Raw genomic sequence first — 22,330 nt, forward strand, 5'->3', positions numbered from 1 at the left:
ATGGACGACGCCTAAGGGATCGTTTGTATAGTTGTAAACTAATCGTTTCATGAATGCGTGTTTATAACAATTCACAATCCATAATTAATCCAATGTCACCTGGATTCATCAAATACACACGTCGCAACGGTACAACAAAATATAAAACGCGTAATTCAAAGTGTTAGGAAAACATCGGGTTTTCCTAATGTTTTCAATTCATACACCTACGAGATGCATACCAAGTATAACAATTCTTTTTACATTTATAGAAACAAACAAGCATACTTACGGATCTTCACACTTTTTATACCATACTCTTTTCAGGAAATATCAGATTTTCTAGTGGTTTTCAAAACAATAGAAAACATTATATTTCAAACATTACTTATGAACTCACCAACATTTCATATGTTGACATTTTTCAAAATGCTTGTATTCTCAGGTAACAGGTAAATCGAAGGGAAAAATGTACTTAGTGATATCTTGTTGTTAGTTTAACTAGAATCGAACAATCTACTTTTGGGAATGTAATGCTTTGAAATAATGTACTAAATGTAAACACTACCAGTTGTACTATTCCATTGCATGGTAATGAATGATGTTATGTTTCACGTATATTCACTGTGATGGTATTCAATTAAGTCACAACAGCCCTCGGACGTTTCCGCCGTCTGGTTCGGGGGTGTGACAGTTTGGTATCAGAGCTTTGTTTATAGTGAACTAGCATATCTAACCACACAATGATATGCAACTATAAACCGAAAGAAGGACTAACACAACTCTGAACAAAACAAGTAAAACACAACAATAAAACACCCTTGCTTGCATTAGGAATAAGAACATAACGCCGAACCAAACAAGATAATGCTAGTATCCCGGTTAATTCAGGACTGTTCTGAGTGGTACCAAGGAGTGGATGTAGCCTGATCAACTACATTCTCTCCAAAGTATAACTAACACACGTTCTGGTGAGATCGTGATAGCTAGGGAACCTAAAACTATACCCCTTTAGCACCAAAAAGAGAATATTTGTTTAGCCTATGCAATAATGGTAGGGTCATAGGATAATGATAGTTTATTCGTATACCTTCTCCCAGTCTACATGGAAGGAGAGCAGCAGGGCATTCAGTTTCATCAAGTCCTAGTAGCACACAAGATGCTTGAAGATGAACCAGAAGGGAATCAAGAGGGAGCCCACGACGTCGGACCTGACGAGTACATGGACACCGACTACGAGTTCGAGGAGACCGATGATGACATGGAGGAAGAACAAGACTCGGGAAAAGATCACGCTGCATCCCCTGTTAGCGAAGTGCAGCAGGACCACCCTGCCCCACCAGTGAACCCCACAAGGGAGAATCGCTCTCCAGAAGCTGAGATTGCTGCCCTGTGGCAACAATTGTTCGCCATGGAAGCACGTGCAGTGCAAGCAGAGCATGAGAGGGATGAGGTCATTGAAGACATGACTGAGATGGCTCAGTTGTTGGCCCAGCACTTCGACATATGATTTTGCCGCCATATTAGGACACAGCTCATCGCAGTTAAGGATAGACTTATCTTACTAGATCGTTAGGAACTATGCTATGTACCTCGCTCTATGTTTAAGTGACTACACTACTCATAGAGCCGTTATGCTGTCGAACTAGTGTCACTCATGTACACTCTCGCGAGCAAAATTTTCATGTATCAAATGCGGATAATATTAATGAACTTTTGCGTGTTTTATTATGACATTACAAATTGCTATGTGATTGAGAATCTATGATTGTATGCTAAATGGTAGAAGTGTTTAAGTTCATACCACGCACCTAGTCAGTAGAATCACAACCTCACAGAAACCATGTACACTCGAAATCTTTCCGTTTCATGACAGAAAGATGCCTCGCCGACCTACTCGCAGAAACCCTGAACCAACCCTACCCGAAGCTGACTCCACTGCATTCCAGGCGTCCGTATCTGCTGCGGTCACTGCAGCTATGGCACAAATTCACCAAGGGAACAACGGAGGAGGCAACGGGCAAGGGGCGTGGAGTTTGAACAACGGAATGAATCAAGGACCCACCAAAACGTGTACCTACAAGGACTTCGCAAACGCCAAACCACGAACCTTTAACGGTACTAGAGGAGTGATCACCCTGAAGCGATGGATCGAGAAGGTGGAATCGGTATTCGAGATATGCGATTGTCCCGAGGGGATGAAGGTGAAGTTTGCAGCCTGCACCTTTGTCGATCAAGCGCTCACCTGGTGGAACGGACACGTGGAAGCCATGACACTTCCTGTAGCCAACTCCATGCCGTGGATAGAAATGAAAGAAATGCTGATGGCTGAGTACTGCCCTCGTGGTGAGTTTCAGAAAATGGAACAAGAACTGTGGAACCTCACTGTACGGAATGCTGATATCAATGCCTACATAGCAAGATTTAGTGAGATATCTCTGTTATGTCCGGGCATGATCACCTCGGAAGGAAAGAAGATCGAGCAATTCATCTGGGGACTAACCTCTCCGATCCAAGGAAACGTGATAGTTGCAGATCCCGAAACTTTCGACAGTGCTAAGAGATTGGCGAAGAAGCTGTACGACCACAATAACAAGAAGGGTGACAAGCCAGCGGAGACTGAGGCCAAGAAGGAAAGTGATGGCAAGAAGGGGAAGAACAAAAAAAGAAAGGGGCATCAAGGCTACGAGACTTCCAAGAAGCAGTAGACAGTGGCGATCAATGTTGCCACCGCGCAAGTTCCAGCTACACCACATTCTCCAGCCTCAGCTGCTCCAAATGCTCCTAGACCTTATTCCGGTAATCTTCCCAAGTGTAACAAATGTGGATTCCATCACAATGGAGAATGCAAGGAGATATAGTGCACCAGTTGCAATCGGAAGGGACACACTGCAAGGTACTATAGGGCTTACCCTCTTCAGAATCAATAACGGGGAGGCAACAACAACAACAACAACAACAACAACCGCAACAACAACAACACCAATGTTGGCAGAAAAAATGTCGGACCTAGCCACACCTGTTATGGTTATGGAAGGACTAGGCATTTCCGTTGAAACTGCCCCAACAACAACAATTCTGGAAATGGAGGAACCGGAAGAGTGCTGACGATGGGTCAGGGGGAAGCAATTCAGGATCTCGCCGTTGTTACCGGTACGTTTCCCCTAAACTACACATATGCATACATCCTATTTGACACCGGAGCGGAGCGAAGTTTTGTGAGCAATAAGTTTAAGCATTTGTTAAGACAACAACCCCAGAAGCTCAATGAAACCTTTACGGTGGAAATGGCCAATGGGAAAACCGAATCCACTAGGGAAATCTACATCGGATGTACCCTAACTCTAAATCAACACGTCTTTCAAATAGACTTGATGCCTGTTTCCATTAGGAGTTTCGATGTGATTATTGGCATGGACTGGTTAAGCCCCCACCATGTTGAAATTATGTGTCACGAGAAGGTCGTTCACCTTCATCTTCCCAATCACGAAACCCTAGTTATTTACGGAGACAAACCTAGCACAAACCTCCCTATCATCTCGTGCGTCCAGGCACGGAAACATTTACGAAAAAAATATTTGACATTTCTGGCTCACATAGTGGATAAAACCAAGGAAGAGACTAACATTCGGGATATTCCAGTAGCACGTGAATTCCCAGACGTATTTCCTGAAGATCTTCCTGGAGTACCCCCAGAGAGACAAGTTGAGTTCCGAATTGACCTCATTCCAGGGGCAACCCCTCTCGCTAAATCGCCCTACCGGCTAGCTCCTGCAGAAATGCAGGAATTGTCCAGTCAACTCAGCGAACTCCTGGGCAAAGGATTCATCCGACCTAGTTACTCACCATGGGGAGCTCCGGTCCTATTTGTCAAAAAGAAGGACGGATATCCTCTTCACTACACGATGTCTAATAAAGTGATATTTTCTATCGATATGTCGTGATCTACCATGATCTCTCGGTTCCTTAGTCAAGGCAACTGCTCCTTCATTATCACAGAAAATCTCCATGGGCTCCTTTATGGTAGGTACAACTCCAAGATCACCAATGAAGTTCTTCAGCCATATTGCCTCCTTCGACGCTTCGCTCGCTGCAATGTACTCTGATTCGCACGTTGAATCAGCTACGGTTTCCTACTTGGAACTTTTCCAAGTCACTGCTCCTCCATTCAGGGTAAAGACCCAGCCTGACTGCGAACGGTAGTTGTCCCTGTCGGTTTGAAAGCTGGCATCACTATACCCTCGCACCTTCAAGTCATCACTCCCTCCGAGGACTAAGAACCATTCCTTCATCCTCCAAAGGTACTTAATGATATTCTTCACCGCAATCCAATGGGCTCTGCCATGATTCCCTTGATATCTACTAACCATGCTCAAAGCAAAGGCTACATCAAGGCGAGTACAAGTCATAGCGTACATGATTGAGCCAACTGCGAAAGCGTATGGAACTCGGCTCATTTCAGCTATCTCAGCTTCGGTACTCGGACTTTGAGTCTTACTCAACCTGGCATTACTTTGTATCGGTAATTCTCCCTTCTTCGAGTTTTCCATACTAAAACGTTTTAGTACCTTCTCTAAGTAAGTGTTCTGACTAAGTCCTATTAGTCTCTTACTTTTTTCTCTTACTATCCTTATTCCCAAAATATAGGAAGCCTCTCTGAGGTCCTTCATAGCGAAGCACTTCCCGAGCCAGGACTTAACCTCCTGCAGAGTCGGGACGTCGTTTCCTATGAGTAATATGTCATCAACATATAGAACGAGGAAGCTTACTATACTCCCACTGGCTTTGACATATACACATGATTCATCTTCGCTTCGTACAAATCCAAACTCTTTGACTTTTTCATCGAAGCAAAGATTCCATCTGCGAGATGCTTGCTTAAGTCCATAAATGGACTTCTCAAGCTTACACACTCTATACGGATGCTTTGGATCCACAAACCCCTCTTGCTGAGCCATGTAAACATCCTCAGCCAACTTCCCGTTAAGGAAAGCGGTCTTGACATCCATTTGCCAAATCTCATAATCATGAAATGTGGCAATAGCTAGCATCACTCTAATAGACTTTATCTTCGCAACTGGTGAGAAGGTCTCATCATAGTCAACTCCGGGAGTTTGAGTAAAGCCCTTCGCAACCAATCGCGCCTTATACGTGTGTACTTTTCCATCTATGTTGGTCTTCTTCTTGAAGATCCATTTGCACCCAACGGTCTTACGTTCGGGCACATTATCAACCAAATTCCAAACTTGGTTATCATACATGGATTGGATCTCGCTATCCATTGCCTCTTTCCATTTTTCAGACTCCGGGCCTGCCATGGCTTCCTTATAGCTATTAGGTTCATCAAGGTTTATTAGTGTACTATCACTAATATATGTGTCCCCTTCGGTAGTAATATGAAAAACATACAACTGGGGTTGAACTCTAACTCTTTTGGAACGTCTAAGAGGTAATGATACGTCAATTGGTTCAACCGGAGTTTCCTCCTCGGGTTGAGTGCCAACGGTAGAGGTTCCTTCATCTATCAATTCTTGAATCTCTTCAAGCTCGATTTGCCTCCCACTGCCTCCTTGGCCTATGAATTCTCACTCTCGGAAAACTCCTCTCCTCGCAACAAAGACAACATTGTCCATCGGTCTATAGAAGAGATATCCAAAGGATTTTTGCGGGTAGCCGATGAAAATACATCACTCACTACGAGGTTCGAGCTTGTCGTAAGTATCTCGTCTTACGAAAGCCTCGCAACCCCAAACCTTGATATGTGCTAACGAAGGAGTTTTCCCCATCCACATCTCATGAGGTGTTTTGGCAACCTTCTTAGTAGGGACTCGGTTAAGGATATGGGCGACAGTCTCTAAGGCATACCCCCAAAAAGAGATAGATAGCGAAGCACGACTCATCATAGAGCGAACCATGTCCAACAAGGTTCGATTATGCCTTTCTGCCACACCATTCAATTGCGGTGTCCTAGGTGGCGTCAATTGTGAAACTATTCCACACTCCTTGAGATAATCATGGAATTCAAGACTTAGGTACTCTCCTCCTCGATCGGATCAAAGCATCTTGATTTTCCTGCCCAATTGATTCTCCAATTCATTCTTGAACTCTTTGAATTTTTCAAAAGTTTCTGACATTTGCTTGATTAAGTAGATATACCCATATCTACTATAGTCATCGGTAAAAGTCACGTAGAAGCGGTTTCCATCCTTCGTGGTAGATCTAAACGGTCCACACACATCGGTATGTATGAGGTCCAATAGACCCTCACCCCTTTCGCACGTACCATCGAAGGGTGACTTAGTCATCTTTCCAAGTAAACAAGACTCGCATGTGTCATCTTCCCTAAGGTCGAATGACTCCAACACTCCATCCTTTTGGAGTTGGGCTATGCGTTTCTTGTTGACATGTCCAAAACGACAATGCCATAAGGATGCTTTATCCATACTATTGGAAGAATCCATGCATAAAACATCATTTCCTAAGTTATCAGCAATCATAACAGTTTCATAAATTCCATTACATGGTATAGCTTCAAAATAAAAGACACCATTTAGATAAGCCAAAATAGAACCATTCTCATTATTAAAAGAAAATCTAAAACCTTGTCTAAACAAGGCATGAAATGAAATGATGTTTCCAGCAATTTCTGGCGAATAGCAACAATTGTTTAAATCTAAAGATAAACCATTCCTAAGCACTAAAGAATACACTCCAATCTTGGTCACAGGCGATGATCTTCTGTTCCCCATGATTAGATTTATTCTTCCATGCTCCACGTCTCTATTTCTTCTTAGTCCCTGCACATTAGAATAAATGTGGTAACCACAACCGGTATCAAGAACCCAAGAAATATCATGAGATGAATCGTTAGATTTAATTGTGTATATGCCTGCGAAAGACGGCTTGATCTTTCCTTCCTTGATGGCTTTCAGGTACTCTGGGCAGCTTCTCTTCCAGTGTCCTATCTTGTGGCAGTTGTGGCACTCTGCCTCCTTTGGGTTAGGGCAGGTCTTAGCGGAATCAACTTTCGTCCCACTAGAAGAGGCACCATCTCGGGCTTTAACCTTGCGATAGTTCTTAGACGAAGCCTTCCTCTTCTTTCCTTTTCCTTGTCTAATTGCCAAAACAGGAGCGGCGGGCGGATTGGGAGTTGGTGCAACAGACTTGTCCTTGAAGTTGCTCTCAGCGACCCTCAAGATACCTTGGACTTTGCTTAGGGTGACCTCTTCTTTGTTCATGTGATAGGTCATCCTAAATTGATTGTAACTTGGAGGCAAAGAGTGAAGCACCATGTCGATCTCCAAGTCTTCCCCAAAGTCAACATTTAACTTACGAAGACGGTCGACATACCTTTGTATCTTTTGCAGGTGCACGGTAAGAGACTCTCCATGACCCATCTTAGCGGAAATCATGTTAGTGAAAATCTCATAACGCTCTTGTCTCGCGTTTTGGTGGTATCTCTCCAACAAGTCTTGGTGCATCTCGTACGGGTACATGTCCTCATAGGACTTTTGGAATTCGGAGTTCATAGTGGCGATCATGATGCAATGTACATTCGTTGCATCACGCTCGTGAGTTTCAAAAGCGGTCATCTCGGCCGGAGTAGCGATTTCAGGGTTGATTTTCTCGAGCTTCTCATCGAGGACATACTCCTTATCCTCATAGCGAGCAATCGTGCGAATGTATCTTATCCATTCGCTAAAGTTCGTTCCATCGAAGGTGACCTTTTGACAAAGGCTCATCAAAGTGAATGAACTAGCAGCAACGTTGTTAGCGTTCGACATCTACAAATAGAAAGGACAAAGATAGATTAGAATATGAATCCCTAATTATCACCCAATAAGAAAAATTAGGGTTAGGATCCAACAACAATATTTACACATTAGAAAAGGGATGTCGTAATCTAATATGCAAACAATTTGAAGGTAAGTGAATGACGATTCACTAATTCTCCACCATGAAAAACATAACTTTAAGTCCTAAATGTATTGAAAAATTCTTAGGTTTGGATGAGATTCATTGAAAATTTTCAATGGTATGTTTAAATCTCGATATGCCCCTCTTGTTTGTGACTGGGATACCGAGGATCACAAAGCGAGTGTGAATTACCATACAAATTCACATGGTGCCTTCATTATAACGATCACCTATTCGATGTGTCGGTAAACCACACACGCTCCATCGAACTATGATAAACAATGGATCACCCTTTGCCACCTTCACTTAGAACCAATTAGAGTGTCGGTAAACCTCACACGCTCCACTAACTTCTTAGCAAGGTGTAAAGTGTAATTTCATGGGATTGCATCAATTCACTTTTCCTAAAGTAACTAAGATTGGAAAATTTTAAGAAAACAGGTAGTTACTTTGTATTTCATATTATACTTTTAATGAGAGGATGAGGTTGCCCTATCCTACCCGTTCGGCTAACGACCCTCCACCGATCAAGCAAGCGGTGGGTGTGAGTGTACACCCATTAAGCGCCATTTTATAGGCTACAACCTTATACCCACCTTATAGACCGGCTTCGTGAATGAGGCCTACTAACGGTAAGACTAGAATTTAAGTTATACATATATAGATTAATCTTGTAATATTATATTAGTATAGTGTTGGATTTTAAACTTGTAAAATTCTAAGGTTTGAAATTTAAATTGTCTAAATTAAACTTTTAATCACAAAACATAAATTTCAAAACTTGAGGGCAAGTTTTAAATATTTAAAATATAAAGGATCAAATAACAAATAATTCAAATTAACAATTAATCACATAATTATCCATATTTGATTTATTTATGATTTCTTGAAAAACAATTTACCAATTTAATCAAAATAATTAATAATTATCATATAAGGAAATTAAATATTTTATTAATTGATAAATATCTTCAATTAGATCAAAAATATAGTCATATATATCATAAAATCGGATTTAGGTTGATCTAATATGATAAAGGTAAGTTTCCATAAGATAAATAAGAAAAAATCCCGATTTTGGCTCTTCCTGACGCTCGGACTTGCCGAGTACCCACTCTGGACTCGCCGAGTCAGGCCAACTCGCTGAGTCCACTATGGGACTCGCCGAGTCCATGACTCAGAATCAAAAAATTCGAATTTTGCAGGTAAGATTCAAACAATCAAGCAACAATTTAATAGAAACCAATCTAGGCTTTGATACCACTGATGAGTTTTAGCCATATGAACATTCCTATGTGCACATACAAACCCTAATGCTTGGATCTAGGTTTCTCTAATTAAACATGCATTGAATCCAATACTTCTAATGGCTAATTAGGTATAAGAACAATACAAAACCAAAGTTAGAAGGTTACCTTGAAACACTTGTTTGATCTTCTTGTTCTTGGAGCTTTAGAGTCACAACTGTCACTCCTCTAATGGCTTACAAACACCAACTAGCAAAGAAGATGATTTAGGAGAGAGGAGAGAGGAGGAAATCGACCAGGGTTTCCTTGCTGTAGAAGAGGTGCCGATTTCCCTATCCCAAGGGGTCTATTTATACTTGTAAGGCTCCTAGGGTTTCACCCTTAAACCCTAATTGGATAACTTAAACTCTAAGCAATCCTAATCCTTTCCTTAGATAGGCCTTGGACGAATTTGAGGCTTATCCTAGCCCTAGAAATCGTCCAACCCTCATCCATTAAGGATTTACAGCCCAAAGTGTAACTATCAAACAATTGACAATTTATACCCTCTTATTTAATTAATCTCTTTAAGTCACCAAAATAATACTAATTAATCTATGACTTATATTAATCAAATAACAATATTATTATTCCTTATATTATTCTCATAATATATTAATAATATCTATTCTCTCATAATAAATCATCCTGTCAAGTTGCTATGGTGAAGGCAACCCAAAAGGACCATGCACAATCGGGTCAAATGCTTACCTAATATAGTTGCAGCCTTAGACACTATTCCAACAGTCTCTTGCAAACTCGCTTAGTGAATTCTAACCTAACTAACCAACTCAGTAGGGTGTCTTCAAAAAGTGAGGAGAGAAGGATGTGGATTTAGCTGAAGGAGGCGGAATTAAATAAAGCTAGGGATGAAAGTATTTATTTACAAAGAGACAATTTAAAGTTTTTAAAACAAAGGAATGTTTTTTGTTTAATTCTTAAGCGTTTATATACTAATATTGCTCAATTGCATTTAAGTTGTGCGATTGGGAAGAAGATTCATAAAATGATCTTACCCTTCCTTGAATTTAAGGAGGATGAGGTCCTTGTTGAGTGTGAATCAATAGTGTCATCAGAAGAAACATCCATGTCTTACAAAATTAGACTATACAAGATAGAAACCTTCATCGATTCTAAGGAACATAAATGTATGCTCAAAAATCTTTTGGATGAAAATGATAGGGTAAAAATTAAGTTTGAAACCATTCAATCTTTTGACTCGTCAAACGCCAAATTAACTTCAGAAAATAAAATAAACTTAGATAATACATCTGAATTTGATGAAGAAAGTAAGATGAGTGAAATTTCAGTGGAAGACGAAGTCGATTGCTCTGAGTTTATGAAGAGTGAAACCGAAAATGAGAAACCTCTCATATCCAAAAATTCGGTTGAGTTCGCTCGATTGTCAAAAGAAAAACCACAAAAACTCAAAGAAAAGACCATGATCTATCAAAAGGTTCAAACAGTGTCGAATCAGGTCTATGCAGTTACTGGTGTCACTGCAAAACAGACGGCATAGTTAAAAATCCTGGTCGACAATGACAACGCTGAAGGATGTGAGGATTACTTCTGGTCAGCTCCTATAGACAACGCAGAAGAAACCGTAGGCTTATCTGAGCAAACATCATGGAGGGTTAAAGGACGATACGTTGATGAAACTATCAACAAACCCTCAAGTTTCGACAAACCAAGCATAAGTGGAACCAAAGAAATCCCTGAAGAACTAATGAAAGAACCGAGAGTTCCAATTAAGGCAGCCAAAACTCAAAAGGAGAAGCCAAAGGAAAGCTTCAATATTCATAAATCGCAGAAGGAGTTAGCTGAACAGAAACGCTTAAGAAATCAAAGATACATGAAGAATCTGAATGAGCGAAAACATCATTGGCAATCTCAAAATCCCAACTATGTTCCTACAAAGAGAGAATCAAGTGATGAAGGAAAGGAAAAACCGAAATGAAAAGATATGTTCAGTCCAAATTCATATTACTCCAGCTCTCCAAACAAAAAATCTAGTTTCGGTCCTCAAACCAGCTCTCCAAACCAAAAGTCGAGTTTCGGTCCTCAAACTAGCTCTCCAAACCGAAAGTCTTGTTTCGATCCCCAAACCAGCTTCGGTCCCATGACTAGTTTCAATCCTTTCATCAAATCAAACTTAGCAAAGGATATCAAAGGAAAGGGAAAGATCAATTCTAAAAATCATAATAAGAAAAATTTAGCTAACCCTAGGATTCAAAAGAAAACACTTAAATCCTTTAACAACATACCAACTAATACACCAAAGTTCAAACAAAATAAAACTAAAAACAAGGTGTATACCATCAAAAGAAAAGATCAATTCACTCTAGTAAAACGAACATATTTAGTTGATATTTCTTCTGTAATTCCTTTTTCTGTGAAAGACTCACCAGGACCCAAGAAACTTTGGGTTTCTAAATCTGCTTGAATTTGCAGGTTATACGTGACGAGCAGTTCGATGATGAATGGTATATAGACAATGGATGCTCATGTCACATGATAGGAAGGAAGGAAGAGGTGAGGGAGTTTCGGTCCCTAAAAGATGGTGGTTATGTAAAGTACGACAATAACTCGTATGGAACAATCAAAGGATATGGAATGATAACCAACAGAGACTTCTCCAATTCGAAAAGTTGCGTATGTGGAAGGATTGCAGCATAATCTTATCAGTGTGTCATAATTAGTTGTGGGCACAGGTCTGAAGGTATTATTTGATGATGAGGGCTCTGAGATAATTGACAAACAATCTAAAAGGAATCTGTTGAAGTCTGAACGTAAGGGAGAGATGTATCCTTTAAATCTCAATCCAATTCGAGGTAAACCAGTGATATGTCTGCTATCAAAGGCGAATACTGATGAAAGTTGGTTGTGGCATCGATGTCTATCGCACCTTAACTTTAAAGATATCAATAAGTTGGTGCTTGGTGATCATGTTCGAGGCCTTCCTCTTCTAAAGTTTGATAAGGAATATATGTGCGCAGCGTGTGAGATAGGTAAACAGAGCAGAAAGATCCATTATACACGAATCAATAAAAAGATTGTTAAAGCTCTCGAACTTCTGCACATTGACTTATGTGGACCTTCAGCTATCGAAACCTTCGGTGGGAGTATGTTTATTCTTGTAATTGTAAATGATTTTTCTCGCTTCACCTGGGTTTTCTTTCTTAAACAAAAATCAGATGCTACTCCCAAATTGAAGGTGTTTATCAAGCAAGGTGAAGTACAACTGAGAAAGACGGTGAGGGATATTAGAAGCGATAATGGGCTGGAATTCAAAAATAAAGAATTTGAGGACTTTCTGGCAGACAAGGGGACGACTCACAACTTTTCAGCCCCTTATACACCACAACAGAATGGGATTGTTGAAAGACGAAACCGTTCTTTGTGTGAAGCAGCAAGAACCATGTTGAGCTTCGCTTCCCTTCCATTGTACTTCTGGGCCGACGTTGTTGCAACCGCGTGCTATACTCAGAATCGATCCTTGCTCAACAAAAGATTCTCAATCACTCCATATGAGATCTTAAACAATCGGAAGCCTAATGTCAAATTTTTTCACATATTTGGTTCAAGATGCTTCATTTTCAATTCTAAAAAGAACCAAAACAAGTTTGACATCAAAGCTGATGAGGGACTTTTTCTGGGTTACTCGCTAACATCAAAAGCATACAGAGTATTAAACAAACGTTCTAAACGAATTGAAGAAACCTACTATGTGACCTTTGATGACAATTACATGAAGAAAGTTCAAAGGAGCGAATATGACTTAGGGGAAATTTTTCCTGAATCAAGTCAAGTCTCGGTTCCCATATCCAACTTGTTTGAGGAGTACATTCGGTTATTTGATGAACCGGAGAAAGCAGTACACTCAGAAGCGAACGCGACAGACAACAAAATCGATAATCTCAAAAAGATTATAGATGAAGTTGCTAAAGAAATAAAAATTGATCCTCCTAAACCGACAGGTGGTCAATCCTCCACTGATTCTCCAAACAACGGTTCATTGTTTAAGGGGGAGAGTTTATCAGCACCAAAGACAACCAAAATATATTTCGAGGGGGAGAATCCAATTCTGACCACAACTCATAAAGGTCCAGGCGACGGGGAACATACAGTTCCAAACCCACCTAATTGTAGTCCAATCGAGGGGGAGAATCCAACTCCCACTGTGGATGAAAACTCGAATTCTGATAAAGGTTATTCTTTGCCAGTTGAGGGGGAGAAAGACAATGCAACTGACGAAGGTGATCAATCAGAACTTGAAGAGGAAGTAAACACAGAGTTGGATCCAGCCTATGACCCAAATTATCCTCCTTTAGTAAAATGGACCAAGGATCATCCCAAAACTCAAATTATTGGAGAATCGCCTGAGAAAGTCCTTACTCGTTCTCAGTTGAAAGCGAAACAAACTGTATTATTCTCTAAAGTTGAATTTTGTATGTTTAACTCGTTTGTCTCCAAGGTCGAGCCGAAAACAGTTAATGTTGCACTTGATCATTCTTATTGGGTTCAAGCAATGCAAGATGAACTCCATGAGTTCGAACGCAATCAAGTTTGGAAGCTAATTCCTACACCAAAGGATGCTTTAGTTGTTGGATTGAAATGGGTCTTCAGGAACAAATTGGACAAAGAGGGAAATGTTATTAGAAACAAGGTTCGGTTGGTAGTAAAAGGATATTGCCAAGAGGAAAGTATAGACTATGAGGAAACCTTCGCTCCTGTATCAAGGTTGGAATCTGTTAGAATCTTTCTGGCATATGCTGCTCATAAAAACTTCGAAGTCTTCCAAATGGATGTGAAATGTGCTTTCCTGAATAGAGAACTAGAAGAAATGGTGTATTTTGAGCAACCTCCCACGTTCGTGAACGAGAAGTTTCCTGATCATTGTTATGTGCTGGATAAAGTTGTATATGGTTTAAAGCAAGCACCGAGAGCCTGGTAGAAACTTTAACTCGCTTTCTGAAAATGTAAAAATTTAAGCAAGGTTCGGTTGACCCAACCTTCTTTCGAAAGAAAGAAGGCGAACATCTAATGATAGTTCAGATTTATGTCGATGACATCATCTTCGGCTCCACGAATCCTAGCTTAACGGTTGAATTCAGGAAGTTGATGGAGACTAAATTTGAAATGAGCGGAATGGGTCCAATTAACTTTTTGCTTGGTTTGAATATTAGACAGGGACCAGAAGGTATCTTTATCAACCAGGAGGCCTATACAAAGAACTTGCTGGCGAAATTCGTTATGACGGGAGATTCAAAAGTGAAGGTTCCTATGGCGTTTGGAACTAAGTTAACACCTTCTCTGGAAAAACCTGCTGTTTTCATAACACTATATCGACAAATGATAGGGTCCCTTATGTATCAAACAACTAGTAGACCGGATATAATGTTTTATGTTTGTTATTGTGCTAGGTTTCAAGCTAATCCAAGAGAACCTCACATGTTAGCTGTGAAAAATATTTTTCGTTACCTTAAGCGAACCTCATCTCTCGGTCTCTGGTACCCTGCTAGATCATGATTCTTCATTCAAGCTTTTTCAGATGCTGATCTTGGAGGATGTGGTCTAGACCGAAAGAGCACTACAGGTGGATGCCAATTCCTTGACGGTAAACTAGTTAGCTGGCAGTCCAAGAAGCAAACCTGTGTGTCACTTTCAACAGCCGAAGCTGAGTATATAGTTGTTGCATCTTGTACTTCACAAGTAATATGGATTCAAAGTCAACTAAGAGATTAAGGGCTGAGTATGAAGAAGATTCCTCTTTATTGTGACTCCGAAAGTGCAGTCAGAATATGTCACAATACAATGCAACACTTAAAGACAAAGCATATAGCACTAAGATATCATTTTATCAAGGATCATGTAGAAGATGGGAACGTGGAAATGCATTTCGTTCGGTCCTCTGATCAATTGACAGATATATTAACTAAAGCCTTACCTGAAGTGAGCTTCAATAAAATATTACAAGGCCTGGGTATGATGGAAGCAGAGTTTGTAGGACCTTATAATAATTATTTGGGCTATTATTATGAGTTATATAAGTGTTGTTATAACCACTTGCGGTACGGGGAATCTGGTTTAAAGGGCCTCATAGGGTTCTTGGATTTTAGAAGTGTTATATGCCAAAATGGTCCAGCCCTCCGGTGTTTTATGTCTGGCCCCTGTCTGTACATAGTGGTTGGAAAATATTATTTAAACGCTTATAATAATAATAATAATAATAATAATAATAATAATAATAATAATAATAATAATAATAATGCTAAGACTAATAATTAGTCACGGTAAATATTAGACTAAAATCTAGTGATAATAATACTAGGTTTCGTCGAAGGAAATTATATTGTTAAGAAGCGAAGTGTTGTTCGAGTTTGGAATCATCACTTTAACAAGTGAGTGCATAGTTACTTTCATCTTACACATAGATATGAACTATTTTATATAAATTACGTGTCATGTGTGCATATTATCTGGATACTTGTTGTCTATGATGGATGAATGATTATATACATGTTTTAAATTATTTAAACTATATGTTTATTTTATATCTACAAATATGTTTGGGATAAAACATGGGTAGATGAAGTAGTTGATGTGTGATGAAATAAAATGATAAGAGATAGGTGATGATAATTCGGTGAGGATAGATAGGTGATGATGAATCGGTGATGTAGGATGATAGATACTATAACCTTGTCCGGTAATTTGGAGATGTAGTCATCTACTAGAGTATTGATGGCGACCATGGAGTATTATAGACAATCCCGTGGAAACACCAACAGGCTCATAACCTGTAGGTGATGAATTACGAGTTCAGTCGATGTTGTAACTACGTATTCATGCGATGATACTCTGACCCCTTACTATGAATTACGAGTTCAGGCGATGTTGTGACTACGTATTCATGCGATAATACCATAACCCTTATTGGGCACGTATTGAGGGAGTAATCCCTGAATCAATAATGTCTATGCGATGTAAGCGATGATCCTTAGGGAGAGTCCTTAGGAACAAACATATAAGGAAATGCGATGTAAGGAGATGAGAGGTAAATATGATGTAGTAGACGACCCTTAGGATAAATCCTTAGGGAAGGTACTCAGGAATAAAGAAGATAATGGGGATGGGTAATTGGGTTAATTGTTTGATAATTAAACATAATAATTATATTATTGTGAGTTGAAAATCCTATGTACTCACCAGGTTTCCGAACCCGACCCACAAAGTTTACTTGTATCACAGGTGACGATGTGAAGTTACATTACACTGAGAGATTAAATAGATATAGATCACTAGTGTAAATGAATGTAAGTTCTGTTAATGCTTATGTTTCTGTATTGACGATGACATCCCAAATGCTTTAAAAGGAATAAAAATACATTTCTTGGAAAATGCTCTGATAATGAAATTATCATGTTTTTATGGGAACAAATTCCGCAACGTTTTTATTGAAAGAGATATTCTGGTTTTTATAAAGCATAAAAAATCGGTCTTTTCAGGCCGTGAAAATGGGGATGTCACACTAATGCTTTGTGCGTTCCCTAGGGCATACCCCACACACAATCCACATAACACATATCATATTAGCTGTGAAGCTACAAAACCACATAAGTCATGCATACATAGAACTGTAAGGATGTCGTAGGTTCCCGTAGGGTCTTACACCATCGTGTCATGGGCTACCCCACATAGTCTTTACCTAAGAATGCCATGGGCTACCCCACATGGTCTTACATCCAACTGCCATGGGCTCCCCCGGGGTCTTTCATGCAATAACATACATAATCAGCTTAGCATATCATATCACAGAAGTGTCTAACATACTACATACACATACATAAACCTGTAAGGATGTCGTAGGCTCCCCCTAGGGTGTTATACCATCGTGACATGGGATATCCCACATGGTATTTACCTGGGAATGTTGGGGGCTACCCCACATGGTCTTATATCCAAGTTCCAACTGTCACGGACTCCCCCCGGGGGTCTTCCATGTAATAACATACAATCACTAGCATACTACTTAGCACAAAGCTAACTATCATACCATATATATATATATATATATATATATATATATATATATATATATATATATATATATAAACGCTAGTATACCACATAACATAAATGGGCTGGCCTTGGTGCCTTAAACCCATTGGTATGGTGAGAAGACTCATCTCTCTTGAATGCTGAACTTACAAGTTAGAACTAGATATATCCCACATGTTGCTCAAACTCAACTGCCTGTAAGCATCATTAGATAGACTTGTCATAATCCCATAATTACCCTCAAGGTCAACTCTGGTCAAACTTGGTCAAAGTCGAAGTCAACAGTCCATGTTAACCTCAACTCGTTGAGTGCATCTAATGACTCCTCGAGTTCCTACCAAGTCCAGACAGTATGATCAAACCCTAGCCAACTCGTCGAGTTGTTTCATCAACTCGACGAGTTCACTTGATATTCATAAGATGGGGAAACCCGATTTGACTCATCGAGTTGCTAGGGCAACTCGTTGAGTCCCCCTTCCTGTTTGCTTGTTGTGATGATACACCGAATCGAGGGACTCCAGGTCTTAGATTTTAAGCCCTAAGGTGTCTAGAAGGATAAAGTTTCCAACTTTACTTTCTAGAACCGTTCCAAATGCTCTAAGGTTTTTATCAAAGGTTGTAAATCTCCAAGGCTTTGCCAAATGGTCCAAACTCTAGGGATCTGAAATCCCTCATTTCCAAAAAAGTTTCTAGTCCTCAAAACATTCCAAAGATGGGGGATTTATGGACATGCATGTCCAATGCGTGTCCCTAGGTCAAAATGGCCAAAAGAGGGAAATATGCCCTAAAAACCCTTGCATGGTGTCCTTGCTCGACCAAAGGCCATATCTAGCCCACCTTAGGACCATTTTTCCATGGAGATTCATAATGTTGCAAACTTTATGAACCCCATGCATGCAATCAACAAGAAGGGTAGTAAATGAAGACTAAACTCAAGATCTAGCCATGTTCTATGATAAAAATCGAGTCTTGAAGACTTACAACATACCACAATATGGTGAAGCTCAAGGATGGGTGCTTAGTTTGCTGGATCTTCTCACTATCTCCTTCTTCTTAAGCTTCAAAGTCATTCTAGTTCACAAAATGGAAGAGAATGGGGATTAGGGTTAGCACAGACGTTCTTAGTGTTTGGAGGTTGATGGGAGGTCAGCCTCAAGGCTCTTAAGGAGATTATATAGGGTGTAAATCCTAAAATTAGGGTTTCATCATTACAGCGCCTACTCGTCGAGTCGACCTTCCAGCTCGTCGAGTAGGGTGTAGATCCCGCGTCCTTGAAATGCCCTCTACTCGACGAGTTGGACTCCCAACTCGTCGAGTCCACATACCAAAACCCTAGATCTTAAATAAATTAAGTAATACCTGGAACATGTGTTACAATATTTTCATGAAAGACCCCGGGGGAGCCTGTGGTAATTAGATATAAGACCATGTGGGGGAGTCCATGGCATTCCTACGTAAAGACCCTGTGGGGTAGTCCATGACACGATGGTATAAGACCTTGGGGGGAGCCCACGACATCCTTATATGGGATACCCCATGGCACGAAGGTGTAAGACCCCTGGGGGAGCTCGTGGCAGTTGGATATTTTTGTGATATATATGATATGCTAGTTGATTATGTATGTTATTGCATGGAAGACCCCGAGAAGAGCCCATTTCAGTTGGATATAAGACCATGTGGGGGAGCCCATGTCATTCCTAGGTAAAGACCATGTGGGGTAGCCCATGACACGAAGGTGTAAGATCCTGTAGGAAGCCCACGACATCCTTACAGGTTTATGTATGCATGGCTTATGTGGTATATGTAATTTATATAAATAATATGATATGTGTTTTGTGGATTGTGTGTGCGGTATGCTCTGGTGGTGGGGGGGAGACTCACAAAGCATTAGCTTACAAGTTGCAGATTTGTTTCAGATACATCGGAGCCTAAGGACAAGGGCAAGGCTTGATGGCACGCCGTGCACTCTCACACAAGCGTTTTATGGGACACTCTGATATTTTAAATAAGAGCTGTAATTATATGAGTTTGAAAACAATTACATATGGGATTTTGTAATTTTTGGAAATGTGTTTGGATAATTAAAAATGAAAATTTTCCTTTGAAAAATCGGGTCGCTATATATATATATATATATATATATATATATATATATATATATATAGAATATATATATATATATATATATATATATATATATATATATATATATATATATATATATATGACAAAATTGCAAGAATGGTCCCTGTGTTTAGGTCGAAATTGACACTTTGGGCCAAACATGTTTGGACTAGAACTTATGGTCCAAAAGTTTTCATTTTCTTGCCACTTTGGTCCACTTTACTTTAAACTTTTTTATAATGACGATTCTGCCCTTGGATTTTGTTTTTTTCAGTTTTTTATTTATTTAAATAATTTTATAATTAAAATAAAAATAAAATACACATCTCTCTTTCTCTCTTTCTCTCTCACACATCTCTCTCTTTCTCTTTCAGACATCATTCTCCTGCACCATCACCCACTGAACACTAAATTGTGAATATTACCTCCAAATTCATCCCCACCGACTATCGGTTTATGGATAAGCTAAAAGGGTTAACGGAGAGCAAACTAAACCAAAATCAATAACAAAAGTCAAACCAGTTTCCAAAAAATCAAAGTGGTGGCTCCGATGAAATCTAAGGAAGAAAGAAGTGGGAACAAGATAAGGAACCAGATCGGAGTTTGCATCTGTTGGTGGTTAACGATTCGATATAAGAAAAGTGGGAAATAAAACATGTTTTCATCTTTACCACCACCCGAATCAATTTTTATGTGTGACACTCGAACCCAAAAAACATTTTTTTTTTGGATCTGATGAAATGACCTTCACCACAATCTAAATTGATTTTTGTGTGTGAAACTCGAACCAAAACAAACAACAAGATCCATATTCCAAACAAAAGGGATGGAGGGGTGTTGAGAGGAGATGAAATCAACTTTGCTGATCTTCTTCCCCAATCCAGAACTAAGTGTGTGTGTCAATTTCCAGATCTTCCTCTGTCATCATCAACTTACATAAGATCTGAATCTGATTACTCCGATCACCTCCATTAATGTCGTCTTCCTTCTTCAAACTCAATTGCAGGTCACACTTAAGAGGACGAAAAAAGCGACCCTTTATTTTTTTTTTTCCTTTTTTTGTTCGATTGCAGGAGATAATTCTCTGTTCAATCACAACGCCTCATTCTTCAACTTTCTTTTTTCTTAATATTTTTTGAGTTGCAGTTTGATCAGAAGAGAAATGGAAGAACAAGTAATATGGGGATGATGGGTTCTCGATGGTGATGATTTTTCGTGGTGGGTTGAAGATGAATATGATGGTGATTGTGTAAAGGCTCGATTTTTCTGGGCATAATTGGTATTTTTGGTGGTTTGGCGGTGGTTATGGTGTGGTGACCGAAAAATCATAAGATAAATGGAAGAACAAGGAAGATGGGGATGATGGGTTCTCAATGGTGATGATTTTTCGTGGTGGGTTGAAGATGAATATGATGGTGATTGTGTGAAGGCTCGATTTTTCTAGGCACAATTGGTATTTTTGGTGGTTTGGTGGTGGTTATGGTGTGGTGACCGAAGGATCTACTTTGATAGATATGGGAGGGGAGTATCGGGAATTCTTCATGTTCTTAAAGGTGGATCTGTGTGCTTGTGTGTGAAATGAGAGAGAGAGAGAGAGAGAGAGAGAGAGAGAGAAAGAGAAAGAAAGAAAGAGAGGGGGTGGGTGAGGGAGAGAGAAAGAGATGTGTATTCTTTTTATTTTTATTTTAATCATAAAAGTATTTAAATAAATAAATAACTAAAAAAACAAAATCTAAGGGCAAAATCATCATTATAAAAAAATTTAAAGTAAAATGGACCAAAGTGGGAAGAAAATGTAAACCTTTGGACCATAAGTGCTAGTCCAAACCTGTTTGGCCCAAAGTGGCAATTTTGACCTAACCACAGGGACCATTCTTGTAATTTTGTCTATATATATATATATATATATATATATATATATATATATATATATATATATAGGTTCATTTGTTTAAACTAAGTATTGTGTTATCGTATGCATAAATGTGGGCCAATCAATATTTTTAAAAAAATAAATAAATAATCAAACAACTAAATAAGGGTAATATTGTAATTTGATAAATAATTTCTACAAATACACTCCTATAATTATGGTAAATACTTTGACCTACCTTTATTCCTTTTTAAAACAATAAACAAATTGTATTCTATCCCATTCGTAACCCAAGCTCCAAAACAGAACAAAGATACGATCGCTGCTTCCCCCTGTTCGCTGCTTCCGATCAATAGCTGCTTCCAATCGGTGGTTATGTTGTTTCCGCGCACATACACACAATCAACAGGTAAATCAAATGTGAATCTAATCCCTTTCCTCCATCGGCATGAGATCGCATTCACCATCAGGTAATCGCCTCTTTTTGTCGATTCAACCCGATTCCTATTTTCCACCTCTTTATTGAATTGTCGATGTGAAGTTGTTGATTTTTATTACTGAATGTGGTCAAACTTATTAAATGCCATCGTCTCCTCCTTCAAATGGTCATGTTTGATTTTGTTATTGATAATTTGTGATTGTGCACCAAACCTGCACTTTAGGTATTCGATGAAAAGCCAAACAAAGTAATTATGTGTTTTCTCATTAACAATTGTTGTTGGGAAATTGATTTTATTTGGGACTAATATACATATCATAATGAGCAGTTTTTTTACTGCATTTTATGAATTGATTCATATTTCAATTTTTTTTTAATTTAACACTTCATTTATGTGGACATTGCAGGATCTTGACAATGTTGAATTCTAAAAATGTATCAAGTATGTTTATGTAGATGATTCAATTGATGATATTGGTGAGATTCAATTCTATTCGAATGGAATCACGAATTTCAATTCTGTTGGAATGGAATCACGAATTCCAATTCTGTTGGAATCATAGAAGTTGATGCTTGAAGAACGGACCACAAAATTGAAACGGACCACATTATTCTTTTAGAATGTATTAGTCGTTGTTAGATTTTTGATGT

General features: G+C 39.2%; 1 protein-coding gene across 1 annotated transcript; it reads left to right on the forward strand.

Annotated features, from left to right (window-relative positions):
* The first annotated feature begins 12,930 nt into the window (after positions 1 to 12,930).
* On the forward strand, positions 12,931 to 14,136 carry LOC145040615 (uncharacterized). The gene is made up of 3 exons (XM_078988523.1): positions 12,931 to 13,630; positions 13,709 to 13,853; positions 14,013 to 14,136. Exons 1-3 carry the CDS (start codon positions 12,931 to 12,933, stop codon positions 14,134 to 14,136), a joined length of 969 nt encoding a protein of 322 aa, XP_078844649.1.
* The last annotated feature ends 8,194 nt before the right edge of the window (positions 14,137 to 22,330 follow it).

This window comes from Lactuca saligna, chromosome 4, assembly GCF_052625555.1.
Source record: "Lactuca saligna cultivar CGN05327 chromosome 4, ASM5262555v1, whole genome shotgun sequence".
Lineage (NCBI taxonomy): Eukaryota > Viridiplantae > Streptophyta > Magnoliopsida > Asterales > Asteraceae > Lactuca > Lactuca saligna.

Bases quoted from the DNA above. Each gene is read 5' to 3' on its own strand.
- LOC145040615 (XM_078988523.1), top strand. From the start codon at position 12,931: ATGAAGAAAGTTCAAAGGAGCGAATATGACTTAGGGGAAATTTTTCCT. The intron at 13,631-13,708 runs GTATGTTTAACT...ATTGGGTTCAAG, and splicing joins ATTCTCTAAAGTTGAATTTT to CAATGCAAGATGAACTCCAT. The intron at 13,854-14,012 runs GTTGGTAGTAAA...TTTCCTGAATAG, and splicing joins GTTATTAGAAACAAGGTTCG to AGAACTAGAAGAAATGGTGT.